Raw genomic sequence first — 20,244 nt, 5'->3', positions numbered from 1 at the left:
CCCTTTGAGACACGTGTGATTTAGGGCTATATAAATAAACATTGATTGATTGATTGATGGTGTTTAGGTGTGAGCAAAGCACAAAGATAAGCTGTACATTCATTCACATAAATCTTGTACTGAGGCTTAAGCCTATTAAATTATTCTTAGTGGTCATGATTGACTGCAGCTAATAGTTTCTCTTTGGCAGCATAGAATAAATTGGCTTAAAGCACAAATTAATCGACAAAGGCTCCGAACAATGGAAAAGGCCCTGGCGCCGCTGAAGTGGCAGTTGGTTGCAGCAGCTCTGTACTCTTTTATGTCCTCCTTTGTGTTCTATGTTTTCCTCTTGTTTTTTTACCATTTGGTTTAAACCCCTTTGTGACTCCGCAACAAGGGGTGGCACTTTTGTGACTTAAGCGCTACTTTTAATACTATTTCAATCTGCACTACAACCACAAAATGTCCCCATTGTGGGATAAATAAAAGAATATCCTACTCTTTTTTTTTCAACATTTGGTTATTGGATTTTTAACATATACAGTCCAGAAATAAGATTAAACAAATATCAAATGTTCTATTTTTCTCCCCCAAACAAGTAACCCACGAAAATTATATATAAAATAAAAAATAAATACATAATAAACCTGCATCAGTCAAATAAGTACAGGCAAATAATGATTTGAAGTCAGACAACTGCACTCCAGAATGTCCCCAACAGTGCAGCAATAAAAAGAGGCAGACAAAAAGCTCATCAATTATCAACCTTTCAATTACTTTTCAATCAATTTAGGAAACCATCCCATACTTCCTGAAACTTCACAGAACAACTGTTCAATGTCAGCCTAATCTTCTCCAGTTTAAGGAAATAAAGACTATCTCTAATCCAGCGGGTGTGGCAGGGAGGCGCTGCAGCCTTCCAATTTAGTACAATGAGTCTTCTAGCCAACAAAGTAGTGAATGCTACCAAGATCTGTATAGGTTTGCTAAGAGAAGATGGCAGAGGGGCTACCTCAAATAGTTGGCTTAGAAGATTCGGTTCGATCTTTTTGCCAATAAACAAAGATACAACATTAAACATGTCAGTCCAATAACTGTAAAGGGATGGGCAAAGGTAAAACTTATGTATTAACCAATAACATAAAATCGATATTCCGTCATACATCTTAGCCAGCCGGACCTTGGAATAATAAGTACTATGTATTAGCTTGCGTTGAGTAAGGCTGTGTGTGGCACAAATAGAAGACTTATGAACTCTACTTAAAATCCAATGTCCATCCATGTCCAGGTCTCCTTAGATAGGGTCACTCCTAAGTCACCCTCCCAACATCACTTCATTGAATTCAGAGACTCAGGGCGTAAATGAAAAATTTGATTGTAAATAAGTGTAATTGATCCTTTTTAAGTCGGAAGTGGTGTCAAAAAAGCATCTAAAACTGTCAGTCTATAAGTTTGGAAACCTGGGAAAAGCATTACGAAAAAACCTGCGGGTCTGTAGATATCTAAAAAAGTGTCGATCAGGGAGTGAAAATGTAACACCAAGTTGCTGGAAAGAGGAAAAAGTGCCGTCAGTGTATACATCTTTAAAGTCTATCCAACCTATCCTAAAGAATTGTGGCTTTACTTAAATTCTGGAGACATTTTTTTAACAACTGCAGATTCCAAGACCACAAATCCAAATATTTGTACATAAGAACAAGTTATTTGCATGTGTCAGAATTTTGCCATTGTCACGAAAAAGACAGAAAGAAAGTACAGTGGACAAAACCTCACCTGTAAACAATTTAAAACCGGTGAAGGCTTTTCTTTTTTAGAAAAAATTACGACACAGTGAGTACGACTCTTTAAAAGTTAGCTCACCAAATGTGGACTTCTTGATTAGAAATGTGATTTTTGCTGCAATTATACACTTTATCCATTTTAATGGACGACGCAGCAGGCTTTCTACACATGCACCAGATGGTGGACTAATGGTGCAGCCTTGACATTACATTCACAGGAGAGGAGGTTTATACCCACAAGGAGACAGGTATGAATAAGTCAACATATGTAAAGCACATGGATGGAAGGACAACCTACCGGTACCTAATGAGCGGTGCGACATTCTAGAAGAAGACTCTCTAGACCATGCCTAATCAAGTTGTGGCCTGCAGGCCACATCCAGCTCGTCAAAGTTCATTTGGCCCGCCAAACATCATCCAAATAGGGTTAATGAAGCCGTTCAAACGCGAATGGCTCATGTATGTAATACCCCTGCCACCCAGCAGGGGGCAACAGTAAGGCATATGCGTCACAATGAAGCAGCAGTGGGGTGAACAGAAGACTACTCATTCAACCCTGAAAAAAATCTAAATAAATTGCGAATGACTGGACAACAAAGTATGAATGTTCTGCCCCGAGAAAGTTCTCGGTCATTGTTTCCTGTCGGACCTTTTGAGCGACAGACAGTGTTCAAGATAAGCAGCAACAAGTTGAACAACGGTAGAAATCCACACGTGTAAACTTCATCCCGAAACATGGTCAAATCTTTGTAAGTAGATATCGTGCATGAAAATACTTTGTTTGTTTTGAATTTAAATTGCTGACTTTTTGAAGTCGTTTGTATTCATGCTTGTGTTGTTTTTTGTCAGAGTAACTTTGGCGAGCAAAGCCCATTTAATACATGTAGCGCTAAATTTGACCAGTAGAGGTTAACAACAGGTTTAATTGTGATGAGTCACATACATTGTGTGCAATGTTTGATGTGGATAATGTTTCATTTCTATATGCGTAAATAGTTGTAGTTTATTGTGTGAATGTATTAAGATTAAACCTATTTTATTTATGTAAAATACTGAATGGACTTTATTTATGTCAAATACAAAATGGACGTTGTAATTTGGTAATGATTACTTAATGTTTATATTTTTAGTCTTTCAAACATAAATTAAGGAAGGAGTAAAAAACATAAAACTAAAGAAGGAACATCATTTAAAAAAAGGAACATCAATCCTCAACAAAACTTCTGGAGCTTCTGTTTTCTTCGTACTGTTAACTATCTGTCTAGCTGCACACGTTGGAAACGATTAGCGAGGGCAGAATAATGAATTGACAGTGCAGTGTGAAAGCTCATGTGTTTACTTCGCAATTAAGTAAACATAGACTCCAAGGTATGTAACCTGCGGGCGCACTTTCTGACGAGACATCAAAAATGTCGATGTGTCAGAATACTTAGCCCTTGGGCTCTTGAAACCGCGGCCCACTTCATTATATAGTTGAATAGCCCTGCTCTAGACTACAGAGGCTCTCCCTTGATGCAAATGATCTTGCACATTGCTGAAAACATAATTAATGAACTTGGGCTGCAATCAAATTTGACGGTTTGATGGAGTCTGATTTCACAATCAACCTCATAGTCAAACTGTTTGTACGTTTAAACCCTAACCCCCACAAAAAACATTTGAATGTAGATAAATTACTAAGCAATTGAGACTAGATATGGTACTAAAATAGACAACCAAATAATTATAAAAGCATCAGTATCATTATTAACAAAAGTAATATCAACAATAATTGTTTAATGTTTTGTTTAATTGATTCTCGAATATTATGAATCATTTAGGAATAAACAAAAATCTCGATTTGGATGGGATTCCCCTCGGGGATTAATAAAGTATTTCTGATTCTGATTCTGATGATGATTTTGGATGGATCTATTTAAACACTCCTACTTACTGCCTAAAATCTGTTTTTCTGCACACAAGAATATTTTACAAATAGCGTTGGACGGATGTTTCTACATGGCAGACGTGATTAAGGCTTGTTGGTAAACTGTACCATCGCGTGCCTCTGGCCAGCTGAAATCTTGCCGTCTGCCCCGGTTGGACTGATTGAAATTGGACACAGCGCGGGGACGCATTGCTTCGACCCAGATGTGTAGCTCTCCTTTTGGAAAGGTAATGATCCTTCCACAGGTTCACATGCAGAAACTTTTGTTACGACTTTTATTTTCTCTATTTAGTAAAGATTGATCTCTTCATGTCGAGGTCCTCAAAAACTGTGGCTTAGCGTGTTTTTGAGGTGGAAACAATCGCAAATGAGATCGGTTTTGTGCACTTTAATGAAAGTCTACATTATTTCCAAAAGTACCTTTAATTAACTTTGGAATATTTTCACATGGATGTGCTGGAGAACATCCACCTGACGTTACTGACACCCAGTGACCAGCCAGTATACACTACTCACCAACATCGGTTTAATTCTCCTAAATAACGTCATAGATTTCATTGTCGACGATGGGGGAAATCTAACGAATCAAACTCGAATGTGACTATGAAAACCCTTACTCAAAGACAGCCCTATAATGAACAGATTAAAATGTTGGACTCACCATTTGTTCTTTGTTCCTAAAGCCAGTGAAACACAGCGATAGGTTCAGCATGGTGGTTGAATACAGAGGGCGACACGAAAATGGGATAGGCTGTGAAAAAGCACAATATTGTCTTTTAGATACATCACTGAAATTATATTTATAAACCTGTATATGATTAGGCTCTAAAGATATCACAGACATCAATGTGTAGTCCACAGAAGGCAACACTTGAGCAAGACACTTCACCCTTGCTCCTGATGAGCCGTGGTTAGGGCCTTTCATGGCAGCTCCCGCCATCAGTGTGTGAATGTTTGTGTGGATGCGGAAATAATGTCAAAGCGCTTTGAGTAACCTTAAAGGTAGAAATGAGCTAGAGAAGTCTAACCCATTTAACCAATTGGGAGTGGAGAAAATCACACAGAATTTGCTTTGCTTACTTTGCACAGCTGGCATGAATTATGTAAAGACAAAATATAATCACTTATAAAATCTGCAGCAAACTCACTTTTTGCGGAAAATTATATTATATAACACAAATGTAGACAATTTTAAAACAAAGGTAAAAATTAAAACCAATCTACAGAGTGTGAATTAAAGATAAAGCACTGACCCTTTCACCCATCTTTTAATTACTGATTTTAATATTTGGTCGTTTTTTTGTATTTTCTATTCTACTATTTGTACTGAGAGACTATTTGAATGAGGGATCATAATGCAGATACAGTAAATAAAGTTTTTTTTTTAAAAACAGGTCGTATACCAGCCTTGATGTGACTGTCATATTAAGTACTTCTAACCACACCTTGTAGACTTATTTATTTTAAAAAGACAAGGACAGTGCATATTAATTAAGATTTTCATGTAAATAAGCAGGGGCCAATTTCCATTGAGCTCCTTGTATTGAAGGCCAGGAGGAAAGGTTACTTTTAAAAGTGAAAAAAACCTTAGGAATAGACAATGTTTTGAACAGATGATAATAAATGTACATTTTTGCCGAGTCTGATTGATGCATTAAGGATGAAACTGTGTGTCAACTTATCCATTAAAACGACCGATCATGCAGATTTCAATGTAAATGCTTTGTTTGTGCAACATTGTGAGCTTTTGTCACAAAATGTTTTGCATTGCATTATTGCAATCCATTGTTCTAAACGGAGAGAACCTTTATTGCATATGCTCCTTATTATATTCACTTGACACTAACATTCATACATACCTGTATTTACTGTATAGAGAGAATGCGTATATTTTTAAGATGTTGTAAAATTATTCCTTAACAAAGATATGAAATTCCTCAGTAAATCCACCAAGATGTCACCGTGGAGTTACTATGTCTGTTTAGCTGATTGGAAAGCTAGCTTCCGCGGCTAGTGAGTCCATGACGATGACTTCAGTTTTGTTTGATCAGCCGTTTTACTGCCATGTTCCAGGCACCTTTTGGAAACAATTAAGGTATGTAAATAAACATTTATAGAATTTTACTGTGTAAATAATCCATTTTGCAACGTATATACAGTATCTATGGCGTATAGTCCGGTGTGGCTAATACATGGGGAAAAAAAAGTTTCTTCTAAAATGTAGTGGTTGCGGCTCATATACTCTTTATAGTCGGTACTCTAAAGATTGGCGTAGATATGAAAATGTACATATAAGAGTAAATTAAGGGGTGTATTTAGTGTTAAAGGAATGATACTAGTGTTGTGTTTGTGTTGCAAGGTCTAAGCGTTAGCTTTCAAATGCTGCCACTACTAATCATGGCAGACTTTGTGAGAGACAACAGAGATTACTTTGAAACATATCAAGAATCTTATGTTTTTGAGACTGAATACAAGGAGGATGATCTACAACTTTTAAAAGCAGTGTACTAAACAGAGCCATCTTTGGTGAAACACTAACCATCATGTAGCAGTATTGCTAAGAGCTGAACAAGAAATACAATCTCAGAACATAAAACAATCACTAACTGTACAATGTCTGCTTTCACTGGGATGCCGACTGATGGGATGTTTATATTTTACCATTTAGATGAAAAAATAATCATAATCCTTACGCAGTATTAAAAAAAGATTCCGCAAACGAGCGTCTTTGTGTCTTTTTTTGCCCTCTCCGGGTCTAAGTTGACTTCTTGTTTTGTGGCCATAACCACCTACTATCCAGGTGAGAGGCAGGCATGATTTATAATCTAGAATAAACTTTCACTACCTCAGAGGCAATGCAGCAACTTACCGGGTCAATATGTAAATGTAGCAGCATAAAGTAGTTAGCTCTCTGTGATCAAGGCGCCGCTAAAAATAGCTTGTCTGCGTTAACGCTTATGATAAAAATGTGGCTAATACTTGGTCAATATTCAGGTCACGAGATAAAAATTGAGTATTGTAGGCGGTTTTTGGATGCATTTTAAAGGGGTTTATGGGCGCAATAGTGTACTCCCGTTAGCTGCATTGTTAGCCACCTCGTACTTGCCATATTTTAGGACTTAAAATGGATTAAAAAATAGAAAAGTATATGTTTTCTTGTCTTACATTAGGCCCTTTATCCCCGCAATAACTTTTCCATTTACCCCCTGTGTTTTCACTAAAAACTACCCAGGTAGATTTAGTTCTTCAGGAATATTTTTTTTAGTTGAAAATGTACATATACAAAATACGGTACTCTAAAGATTGGCGTAGATATGAACATGTACATATATTTACTAGTGGATAAGAGTAAATTAAGAGGTTTGTTAAGTGGTAAAGGAATGAAACTAGTGTTGTGTTTGTATTAAAAGGCCTAAGCGTCAGCTTTTAAACGCTGCCAAGTTTGTTGTTACATTGTTTTGTGAAATTATTCATGACACGCTGCTCTCTAACTGCTTGCTTGTTTTCCACATTTAAGTGCTTTTGGTTTGAATTGTCTTCTGTTTTTATACAATTGGTTTTGTTGCGCTTTTAGCGGACATTCTTCCAGTTAGTACAAGTGTCGCAGTTACCATAGCAACACAAGTGCAAACATGCTGCCCCCTGAGTGCTTTCAGAAAGTTACAAAGCATACCAACTGCAGTCTTTGAGTGCCCTAAATAATTCAAGGACATATAAGGGTGAATTTGGAGAAACACACAATGGTTGACAAGGTTATTGTATAGACATTTTCAATCACTGTATTATTACCTCATCCTTTAAAGCACAGCGCAGTACAACCGGAGGACCAACGATCCTGTTGTCCTGTTTGTACAGGTTACTGAAATCTGGACAGTCGAAGTCAGCGAGCACAAACACGGTCTCAAATTCCATGTTGTCTTCATCCTTAAACTCTTGGATGTTGTCCACTATTATGTATGGAGTCGTGATGTCCTAAAGATAGGGATCACATCACAGGGTTTAGCAGCAATACGTGGCGAAGTGGAAGTGACACGTAAAATATTAAAGCATGCACTACATTTTTTTTTTGTCCTGTCCAGCTTCTCAGGCAAATCATATAGTTGATGTAGATGCTCATATCTGCTATTCAGCATGCACTACAAAAAGAACGGATTCGAATCATAGGGGTAGAGGTGTAACGATATGAAAATGTTGCATTTTTTGCCAAATACAGTAGTGACAACTGTTTAAAGAGACCAGGGTGGCTGACGGTGAGATGACTTATATTATTTTGATGGTTTTAATTTGATGTGTTGAATTTATTTTAATTGCCAAGTGGTTGTTAAATGTTTAAATGCCAACTCCAAGCTGTTAAGGGTCACTATATGTACTTTTGGAAACACTTTTACTTTAAAAAATGGTTTATTGTAATTTGTTTATATTGGTCCCTAATTGCTTTTGTATTTGTCCACCTTTTCCAAAGGTTTTTCACCTTACAACTATTCAATGAAAAAAAGAGACAATCAAGTCCAAAATAAAAGGATAAACAGAGATTTGTCTCATCATTGGATTAAAACAACGAGTGAAGTCCCAGTGTAACCCCTGGTCAAAAAGTCAAAACCCTTTTCAAGTTAGGGGAGAAAACAAAAACAAAACATAACTTGACAGTATCACAGTTCTTGTCACCGAAACCATCACGGTAATATCATTGTGTAACGGGTTTTAAAAGATTTCAGACATAAATGTGTCTTGTATTCATGTTAGTATTTAAGCTAGCTAACGAATCACATGCTAGCTGCTTCTCCAGGAAATAAGCAGGAGTTTTTGACAGTACGGTAATCAATAACGGTTATTAATATTTGAAATGGTAAGACTAACCTGGGAATTCGGTAATCTTTAGATAGGAGTGTCATTAGAAAAGTTGAAAAATGCTAAAATCGTAATTTCAGATCCAAACTTAACAATTGATTCCTTGCAGTCTATTAAGTTAGTGTTCAAGCCTCAAGGAATAAATATGAATTTGCCGCAAACCCTTCACAAAATTGTGTTTTGAGGTTGTGATATACTGTATTCATAGTACGATGGTATAAGCACATTACATGGTAAAAGAGCAACAGTTAAACAAATTAATTGGTCCAAGTATTTGCAAAAGCTTATCACCATTTGTAATGACAAATATTAGGAATAATTACAATTATTGATTTTATTCAGATTTATCTATCATCATTATAAATATTATTGTTTTTTTTTTAACTGCAATTAACCCATTTGCAGCGCAGAATGACTCAAAATCCCTGAAACGTTTTTTGCAACACATTCGTCTCAGTTTGTTCAAGTAGTGTTAGTATCGTGCATGTACAAATGTACTGTCGATGCAATAGTGACAGCCTACAGACAAACAAATCAATATGGAAGACGCTAACCACCATGGCGGTCCTCTTCATGGGAATATGAGTGGAAAAAATGTATTATGTATTATTATGCACACTCTGCAGAAGGAAGGAGTGACAGGTACACAATAATGTACACAATAATGTAATCGATAACGGTTATTAATATTTGAAATGGTAAGACTAACCTGGGAATTCGGTAATCTTTAGATAGGAGTGTCATTAGAAAAGTTGAAAAATGCTAAAATCATAATCTCAGATCCATGCTTTGTTTAGAAAAACAGGCATGTTAAATATGTTTAATAAACATCTTAAGAACATATTTGTATTTCTTATTTGCTTCACTTTTTGCTAACGCAAAATCAACACATAATATAGCTTGATAACAAATTAATTTCGAAGGGATTTTCAACTCTGATTAAACTGATTTTTTTTTAATGTGTTTGACAGCACTGTAATGTACACAAACTAATCATATAATATCACCTTTGCATATTTACTTACATATACAGTACATATTTACTTATTTTTCATATTTTTTGTTGTAAAAAAAAAAAAAAAGGTGTTACTGAGATTTGACTATTGTGTAGTTTTTGCTGCAACTTGAACGATAAATAACTTGAATACTGTAATTAGGGGTGTCCCTATACAACTTATTCACTTTGGATATACCGATATTGGAGCTTTGAGTATTGTCCGATATCAATATTGATCCAAGGTGATATCAGCTCAAATTCTAATAAACATACTTTTACTATTTTGAAGTGTGGTATATTAGAAAAGGCTTGATCAAGTGAAATGTGTATGTATGAAAAACACTACATGGTTTCGCCTAGATTGCCAAGATACATGTGGCGGTTTGGGCTTTTGATTGATTGATTGAAACTTTTATTAGTAGATTGCGCAGTACAGTACATATTCCGTACAATTGACCACTAAATGGTAACACCCGAATACGTTTTTAAACTTGTTTAAGTCGGGGTCCACGTTAATCAATTCGTGGTTAATATGACTATATTTGCTATGTATGATGCATATATTTCATTTAAAAAGGCAAAACAATGTATACATACATTTAAAACAAATCTGTTAATTATAGTATTACCGTAACATATTTTTCATGAACACAATATTGTTTCTCTCTTTTTCAATTGTTGCTGCTTATTGTACAATGTACTTTGTTGAGAATTTATGTTCTAGAGATTTCTCCTTCCTTTACCTACCGTCAGTTTTAAGTTTGACTTGAAAAATCATTAGAGCCGTTTACACAAAAGCTAAACAATTTTACGTTTTTGCATTTTTTGGCCCTAGTGTGTGGATGTGAGTGTGAATGTTGTCTGTCTATCTGTGTTGGCCCTGTGATGAGGTGGCGACTTGTCCAGGGTGTACCCCGCCTTCCGCCCGATTGTAGCTGAGATAGGCTCCAGCGCCCCCCGCGACCCCAAAGGGAATAAGCGGTAGAAAATGGATGGATGGATGGATTTTGTTCCTTCTACACACAAAATGACCATTATAGTCACTTGCCTAGTAATTATATCAACACAAAAAACCCTCAACTTAGCACCCATGCAACATCTCCCAAGTGTTCATGAATCAAATGGAAAGACATTGTACAGTACCATATTGACTATTGACTTTATAATGGTTTTGTCTTCTGCACACGACTCGCCGCCTCTTAACTTTACCACAGGTACCTCCATTACTCGTATGGCCTGTAAAAGAAAAAAAACAAGTAGCAGGATCTGAATGTCAAATGCTGGTGGAAGAAACACTGCAAAGACATTGATGGAGTTGATTGGCTAAATTTGATGCGTTTCAAAATCCAGTTAATGACAAAAGCACTTAAACAACTCAAACCACCAATGCTTATTCTGCCACCATGTCAACTAGGAATTTTTGAACTATTTAAACACTACTTATGTTTTCCTTAGCGACTGGGCGCCACAACACTACTAGCGGTTCTCTCGATGCAAAAGCACTCAAATTGACGGTTTTGCTTGATTCAGTGATGCACTTAATGAGTCTCAGGGACCTGCTAAATCAGTAGGGGTCACTGGAAAGAAGCACATCTTTAGGACTCATGACAGGATTTATGTACCTGCAGGGCTTTGACCACATCAGCATTTTTACCCGCTTGTCCCACGAGAACAACTCTTGTCTCGACTTTTGGAAGTAAATCTAAAAGAGAAAAAGAAAACACACACACCCTAAAATCACCATTCAAGAAAAACGAATAATCATAATTATCATTAAAATATGACTCAAGAGATAGCTTAGCCATCACATATTCTTCTCCTGCGTAACCGCTTGCGCTTCTGCCAGTAATGTTAATCATCACATGCGGAATAATTTAGCAGTAGAGAATAGGGAAGATATAATAATGCAATAAAACAGAAAAGAACATCTACGATAAATATATGTCAAATGTCTATGTAAATCTCAGCATCCAAAACAATTTACTAACAGTAGCAGCATACAAGCTAGCCATAAGTAATAAAAGTGTCCTTCATTGAACAATATTGCAGCCTAAATCAACATATATGTCAATATAAACAAGTAGCAATTATAATTATAGGGGAACTGAGTTTTTTTTTTTTTTTCAAATGTTGCCTACCATTCACAGTAAGACAAGAACATATGTTTTATTCTGGGTTATGCATTACAAATAGTAACTAAACGCTGGCAAAAGTTAACTAACAATTAAGCTAATAGGAGTAGCTCTATTAAGCCTATAAATTGTATATATATAAGTTTCATATACACATTGTCAGTACCGTAAATTCCTGGACTTTAAGCCGCTACTTTTTTCCTACGCTTTGGACCCTGCGGCTAATAAAACAGTGTGGCTAATTCGTGGATTTTTCTTCGCTGAGGGCCGGCTATAAACGAAATAGTTATTGTTATTATTGTTTGTGACATGGTGCCATTTTAGGACAAACTTGTTTACTGCAGGTGCTGCATTGCCCTTCTGTTGGGACTTCTTTTTAAACCATAGCGTTTCTACTCGTATGGATTCTTCATATGACGCTCCAAGCAACGTTTGTAAGTTTTATAGCATAACAAACAATTTTTACTTAACCGTCCATGTGTGATGTTTTTATGCATATTTGTAAGTGCTATGGTTGAAGCTAGCGTCGTTAACATTAGCTACTATGTTAACACGAGTGTCTTTGTAAGAATTATTAACACTAACACATTTACAATTGTCTGTTAATGTTATTAACTTACAGTGGCATTCTTTTTGTATTGTTTCACTTTCACAAAATCACCAAAACGTCACCGTGGAGTAATTGAGTATGTTTAGGTGATTGGAGAGCGAGCATACGCAGCTAATGAGTCCATTACGATGACTTCTGTTTTGTTTGTTCAACCGTTTTACAGATACCATTTGGAAACAATTAAGGCATGCAAATAAACATTTACAAAATATTTCTTTGTAAATAACTAATTTCACAAAGTATCTATATGCGTCTTGTAGTCCGGTGCAGCTAATAAATGGAAAAATATTTTTATCTTCTAAAATTTAGTGGGTGTGGCTTATATTCCGGTGTGCTCTATAGTCTGAAAAATACGGTATATATGTAATGTACTAACAGCCTAGACACATTCATTATATAGTAATATATCAATCAATCAATGTTTATTTATATAGCCTTAATCACAAGTGTCTCAAAGGGCTGCACAAGCCACAACGACATCCTTGGTACAGAGCCCACATAAAGGCAAGGAAAAACTCACCCCAGTGGGACGTCGATGTCGTATATATATATATATATATATATATATATATATATATATATATAGATATATATGCGTATTTTGCTCATTTTATATGTATATTAATTTCACAGACGCATTACAACGTTCGCGATTCCCTTCAACAACAACAACACTACTAATCAACTTTGTGAGAGACAACAAATAATACTTTGGGACACATCAACTTCCAGAACCTTATATTTTTGAGCTTGAATCTAAAGAGGATGTGCTAAAAGTTTTAAAAGCGGTGTACTAAACAGATCCAACTTTAGTGAAACACTAAGCATCATGTGCTAAGTGTTAAGCATTGCTAAGTGCTGAACAAAAAATACAAACTCTGAACATAATAAAACTATCACTTCCTGTACAATGTCTGCTCTCACTGGGATGCCGACTGATGGGATGTTTATATCTTTCAGTTTTGATTAAAAAAAAAAATCATAATCCTTACGCAGGTTTAAAAAAAAGATGCCGTAAACGAGCGTCTTTGTGTCTTCCTCGCCATCTCCAGATCTAAGTTGAATGTCAATATTAATTTCTTGTTTTAAAGCCATAACCTTCTACTATCTAGGTGAGAGGCATGATTTATAATCTGGAATAAACTTTCACCAAATCAAAGGCGATGCATCAGCTCAATTTGTCAATGTAGCAGCATAAGCTAGGCACCGCTAAAAACACATTGTCTGCGTTAGCGCTTATTATAAAAACATTGCTAATACTTGGTTAATATTCAGGTCACAAGACGAAAATGGAGTATTGTAGGCGGTTTTTGGATGTATTTTAGAGGGCTTTATGGGCGCGATAGTGCACTCCCATTAGCTGCATTGTTAGCCACCATTGTTACTTGCCGTATATTACGACTTAAAATATCAGTTTTCTTGTCTTACAGTCAGCCTTTTAATAACCGCAGGAACTTTTTCTGGAACTTTCCCATTTACCTGGGTAAATAAAGTTCCCCTGTGTTTCCACTAAAAACTACACGGGTAGATTTAGTTCTTCAATAACTTTTTTTTTTTTTATTTCCTGCCAGCGAGGTGGGACTTTTGGGAAGGTTCATGGAACTTTCAAAGGGCAAGCTGTGCTGTCGAACGCTGATCGGTTGAACACAGTTGGCGGTGTTCCCAAAAACGTTGTTTTCGAATACACAACCACCATTACAGTATGCCTGGCGACTTGTTTATTTCTTGTTTCTTGTGTATTTTTTTTACAAAATACTTGACAACGAAGACAAAAAAAGAATGAAAAAATATTCGACTTGCAGGAACTTTTGTGGGAAGAGCGCTGATCAGTGGAACCAGTGTTTTTACTCAGCTGTATAGTCTTTAAACTACCCTGCAGTTAATTGGGTTTTTTTAACAAAATTTATTTCGATACGCAAAGCTCCAAGAAGTAGACTGACTCTTTTAAACGTATTAACAGAGTATAGTACTGTATTTTTCGGACTATAAGTCGCAGTTTTTTTCATAGTTTGGCCGGGGGTGCGACTTGTACTCAGGAGCGACTTATGTGTGAAATTATTAACATTACCGTAAAAAATCAAATAATATTATTTAGCTCATTCCCGTAAGAGACTAGACGTATAAGATTTCATGGGATTTAGCGATTAGGAGTGACAGATTGTTTGGTAAACGTATAGCATGTTCTATATGTTATAGTTATTTGAATGACTCTTACCATAATATGTTACGTTAACATACCAGGCACGTTCTCAGTTGGTTATTTATGCCTCATATAACGTACACTTATTCAGCCTGTTGTTCACTATTCTTTAAATTTATTTTAAATTGCCTTGCAAATGTCTATTCTTGGTGTTGGGTTTTATCAAATAAATTTCCCCCAAAAATGCGACTTATACTCCAGTACGACTTATATATGTTTTTTTCCTTCTTTATTGTGCATTTTCGGCCTGTGCGACTTATACTCCGGAGCGACTTATACTCCAAAAAATAGGGTATATATCAAGTATACAGCCAGACTCAAAGTGGCGACCTCAGCTGCCTACTACAGTGAGACTTCTTTGGATGAATGTGAAATAAAAAAGGCAGTACACAAGGGGAACGAAGGTAAATTACAAACTCTCTAATTTACTTACTATTTACATGCTGTTAAAGTAATCAGTTACATGTCATTTGTGTAGTTATTAGCCTCAACCCGAGTAAACCGAATGCTAATGTTAACAAGCCAACGCTGAATCCGATGTGTTTGTGTTGTCGGCGGGAGATAAACACTGACATTTATTATTTATATATTGCTATTTGCAGCTGAAATAGACCATAAGGTCTCGCCTGACCCTCATGAATTCATCATTTACTGACGGGAAGACTTTCTGACTGTTGGACAGTGAGGTCAAAAGCCTAGCTGAATTTCTATGTAAAATCTGGTATACTTTTAGTTTTTAAATCATAAAGTTTTGTATATTATTGCCTTGTATTTCTTTTACTTACACTCTAGTTAAAGAACTGTGACCTAATGTCTGTTTATTTACATGGTATCAGTGTAACAAACCATACTTCAGACTGATTTGTATAAACTACCCTAAACTGTGAAATACGATGGAAACAAACCAAAAACATCTACAGGAACCTTTGAATCCTGGAACTTAAAGGGGAACATTATCACAATTTCAGAAGGGTTAAAACCATTAAAAATCAGTTCCCAGTGGCTTATTTTACTTTTCGAAGTTTTTTTCTAAATTTTACCCATCACGCAATATCCCTAAAAAAAGCTTCAAAGTGCCTGATTTTAACCATCGTTATATACACCCGTCCATTTTCCTGTGACGTCACATAGTGATGCCGATACAAACAAACATGGCGGATAGAACAGCAAGTTTATAGCGACATTAGCTCGGATTCAGACTCGGATTTCAGCGGCTTAAGCGATTCAACAGATTACGCATGTATTGAAACGGATGGTTGTAGTGTGGAGGCAGGTAGCGAAAACGAAATTGAAGAAGAAACTGAAGCTATTGAGCCATATCGGTTTGAACCGTATGCAAGCGAAACCGACGAAAACGACACGACAGCCAGCGACACGGGAGAAAGCGAGGACGAATTCGGCGATCGCCTTCTAACCAACGATTGGTATGTGTTTGTTTGGCATTAAAGGAAACTAACAACTATGAACTAGGTTTACAGCATATGAAATACATTTGGGAACAACATGCACTTTGAGAGTGCAGACAGCCCAGTTTTCATCAATTAATATATTCTGTAGACATACCCTCATCCGCTCTCTTTTCCTGGGGGTCTGGCGGCAGATTTCTTTGACTTAATCGTTGGAAATGCATCTGCTTTGAGTGTCGCAGGATATCCACACACTCTTGCCATCTCTGTCGTAGCATAGCTTTCGTCGGTAAAGTGTGCGAAACATCTTTGGGCCACTGGTGCAACTTGAATCCGTCCCTGTTCGTGTTGTTACACCCTCCGACAACACACCGACAAGCCATGATGTCTCCAAGGTACGGAAAACAGTCGAAAAAACGGAAAATAACAGAGCTGATTTGACTCGGTGTTTGTAATGTGTTTGAGAAAATGGCGGATTGCTTCCCAATGTGACGTCACAACGTCCGAGAGCAAATAATAGAAAGGCGTTTAATTCGCCAAAATTCACCCATTTAGAGTTCGGAAATCGGTTAAAAAAAATATATGGTCTTTTTCTGCAACATCAAGGTATATATTGACGCTTACATAGGTCTGGTGATAATGTTCCCCTTTAAGGTTTAACGTTCCTAAATTTCCTGAATTTTTGGTGGAAAAGGGCCTAGGTATTGTTAATGATAGGCAACATTTAAAATCATCCCCTTTCAAAATAGCTGCAATAGTAAGAATTTGAATAACATACTGCTATATAACAATGAATACATCAAATGTTGACAAAACGAACCTTCACCATCGTCACAAGCTACTCCAAGGAATAAGTGGTCCTTCGTGGTTTCACCCATCCTTGAATCATACACTGATGAATCCACCAGCAGACTCCGAGCTGCCCCTAACGTCACAATGCTGGTGTCAGCCATGACAAACCACCAGGAGGAACCACGTTGTCCAATCTATTCAAAGAAAGCGTGAAACAAACGGACACTGATGTCAATCAAACATTACACAAACATGTACAAACTTCTGCAGGATGTCCTCTCAAAATAAACATGGAGTTCAAAGCCTATCAACCTATGCATCACAAATATTAGAAATTGTGTAGAGCAATGTTGAAAACTTCATTTCTTGAGTATGTGTATTTTGGTAATGGTTTGGTTTATTTGGAACATGCTTAACAAAGTTACAAAATAACATCAATCCAACATGCCTGGAAAAAAAGTAGGATGAAGCAGAGCTTATTCCAATCCTAACCTTTTCTCCAGGCCCTACTATTATTGATAATTTGTGCACGTCCTGTGTTTTAACATGTAACAGTTTACCAATGCTCTAATAATAAAGGTGTTAGTTTCTAGATGGTTTACTCAGTAGCAAAAGATAAGGAAATACTTAAACAGGAACTGCACTTTTTTTTGGAACGTAAGACAGGAACACATGTTCTTTTCTTTTCTTTTATGTATTCTACCTTGTAAAATAAGTCAAGTAGCGCTGCAACAACTAATCGATTAAATCGATTAAAATGTATTATAAAAATAGTTGGCGATTAATTTAGTCATCGATTCGTTGGATCTATGCTATGCGCATGCGCAGAGGCTACTTTTTTTTTTTTATAAACCTTTATTTATAAACTGCAACATTTACAAACAGCTGAGAAACAATAAAACATTTTTGTAACATTTTCCTTGTTATATTTGGCAAGTTGAAAGAACATGGTGCCAGTATGCTGTTTTTTCTTCAATAAAATACTGGAAAGGATAGCAATGTAGTTTGTCAATATATATATGTATATATATATATATTAGGGCTGCAACAACTAATCGATTAAATCGATTATAAAAATAGTTGGCGATTAATTTACTCATCGATTCGTTGGATCTATGCTATGCGCATGCACAGAGGCAATTTATTTAATTTTTTTATAAACCTTTATTTATAAACTGCAACATTTACAAACAGCTGAGAAACAATAAAACATTTTTGTAACATTTTCCTTGTTATATTTGGCAAATTGAAAGAACATGGTGCCAGTATGCTGTTTTTTTTCTCAATAAAATACTGGAAAGGATAGAAATGTAGTTTGTCAATATATATATATTAGGGCTGCAACAACTAATCGATTATAAAAATAGTTGGCGATTAATTTAGTCATCGATTCGTTGGATCTATGTTATGCGCATGCACAGAGGCAATTTTTTATTTTTTTTTATAAACCTTTATTTATAATCTGCAACATTTACAAACAGCTGAGAAACAATAAAACATTTTTGTAACATTTTCCTTGTTATATTTGGCAAGTTGAAAGAACATGGTGCCAATATGCTGGTTTTTTTCAATAAAATACTGGAAAGGATAAAAATGTAGTTTGTCAATATATATATATATTAGGGCTGCAACAACTAATCGATTAAAATCGATTATAAAAATAGTTGGCAATTAATTTACTCATCGATTCGTTGGATCTATGCTATGCGCATGCGCAGAGGCAATTTTTTTTTTTATAAACCTTTATTTATAAACTGCAACATTTACAAACAGCTGAGAAACAATAAAACATTTTTGTAACATTTTCCTTGTTATATTTGGCAAGTTGAAAGAACATGGTGCCAGTATGCTGGCTTTTTTTTCCAATAAAATACTGGAAAGGATAGAAATGTAGTTTGTCAATATATATATATATATATATATATATATATATATATATATATATATATATTTATTAGGGCTGCAACAACTAATCGATTAAATCGATTATAAAAATAGTTGGCGATTAATTTACTCATCGATTCGTTGGATCTATGCTATGCGCATGCACAGAGGCAATTTTTTATTTATTTTTTATAAACCTTTATTTATAATCTGCAACATTTACAAACAGCTGAGAAACAATAAAACATTTTTGTAACATTTTCCTTGTTATATTTGGCAAGTTGAAAAAACATGGTGCCAGTATGCTGTTTTATTTCAATAAAATACTGGAAAGGATAGAAATGTAGTTTGTCAATATATATATAATAGGGCTGCAACAACTAATCGATTAAATCGATTATAAAAAATTGTTGGCGATTAATTTACTCATCGATTCGTTGGATCTATGCTATGCGCATGCACAGAGGCAATTTTTTATTTATTTTTTATAAACCTTTATTTATAATCTGCAACATTTGCAAACAGCTGAGAAACAATAAAACATTTTTGTAACATTTTCCTTGTTATATTTGGCAAGTTGAAAGAACATAGTGCCAGTATGCTGTTTTTTTCCCAATAAAATACTGGAAAGGATAGAAATGTAGTTTGTCAATATATATATATATTAGGGCTGCAACAACTAATCGATTAAAATCGATTATAAAAATAGTTGCCGATTAATTTACTCATCGATTCGTTGGATCTATGCTATGCGCAGAGGCATTTTTTTTAATAAACCTTTATTTATAAACTGCAACATTTACAAACAGCTGAGAATCAATAAAACATTTTTGTAACATTTTCCTTGTTATATTTGGCAAGTTGAAAGAACATGGTGCCAGTATGCTGTTTTATTTCAATAAAATACTGGAAAGGATAGAAATGTAGTTTGTCAATATATATATAATAGGGCTGCAACAACTAATCGATTAAATCGATTATAAAAAATTGTTGGCGATTAATTTACTCATCGATTCGTTGGATCTATGCTATGCGCATGCACAGAGGCAATTTTTTATTTATTTTTTATAAACCTTTATTTATAATCTGCAACATTTGCAAACAGCTGAGAAACAATAAAACATTTTTGTAACATTTTCCTTGTTATATTTGGCAAGTTGAAAGAACATAGTGCCAGTATGCTGTTTTTTTCCCAATAAAATACTGGAAAGGATAGAAATGTAGTTTGTCAATATATATATATATTAGGGCTGCAACAACTAATCGATTAAAATCGATTATAAAAATAGTTGCCGATTAATTTACTCATCGATTCGTTGGATCTATGCTATGCGCAGAGGCATTTTTTTTAAATAAACCTTTATTTATAAACTGCAACATTTACAAACAGCTGAGAATCAATAAAACATTTTTGTAACATTTTCCTTGTTATATTTGGCAAGTTGAAAGAACATGGTGCCAGTATGCTGTTTTTTTTCCCAATAAAATACTGGAAAGGATAGAAATGTAGTTTGTCTATATATATATATATATATATATATATATATATATTAGGGCTGCAACAACTAATCGATTAAAATCGATTATAAAAATAGTTGGCGATTAATTTAGTCATAGATTCGTTGGATCTATGCAATGCGCATGCGCAGAGGGAATTTTTTTTATTTTTTATAAACCTTTATTTA

The 20,244-nt window shown here is 35.3% G+C and overlaps 1 protein-coding gene across 2 annotated transcripts in view; it reads right to left on the bottom strand.

Moving 5' to 3' along the window:
- Positions 1-20,244, bottom strand: part of ect2 (epithelial cell transforming 2) — a 67,823-nt gene that overhangs the window by 43,908 nt on the left and 3,671 nt on the right. For both annotated transcript variants that reach the window (XM_061976065.2, XM_061976064.2), the window contains exons 2-6: positions 16,704-16,869; positions 11,158-11,237; positions 10,679-10,771; positions 7,480-7,662; positions 4,352-4,441 (exon numbers count right to left, since the gene is read on the bottom strand). In XM_061976065.2, coding sequence (XP_061832049.1) covers positions 4,352-4,441; positions 7,480-7,662; positions 10,679-10,771; positions 11,158-11,237; positions 16,704-16,836 — 579 coding nt within the window. In that variant the 5' untranslated portion in view covers positions 16,837-16,869. The remainder of the gene's footprint in view (positions 1-4,351; positions 4,442-7,479; positions 7,663-10,678; positions 10,772-11,157; positions 11,238-16,703; positions 16,870-20,244) is intronic.

Source organism: Nerophis lumbriciformis, linkage group LG14 (assembly GCF_033978685.3).
Source record: "Nerophis lumbriciformis linkage group LG14, RoL_Nlum_v2.1, whole genome shotgun sequence".
NCBI lineage: Eukaryota > Metazoa > Chordata > Actinopteri > Syngnathiformes > Syngnathidae > Nerophis > Nerophis lumbriciformis.
The sequence above is the reverse complement of the archived record's forward strand: the minus strand, read 5'-3'. Positions and strand labels throughout refer to the sequence as shown.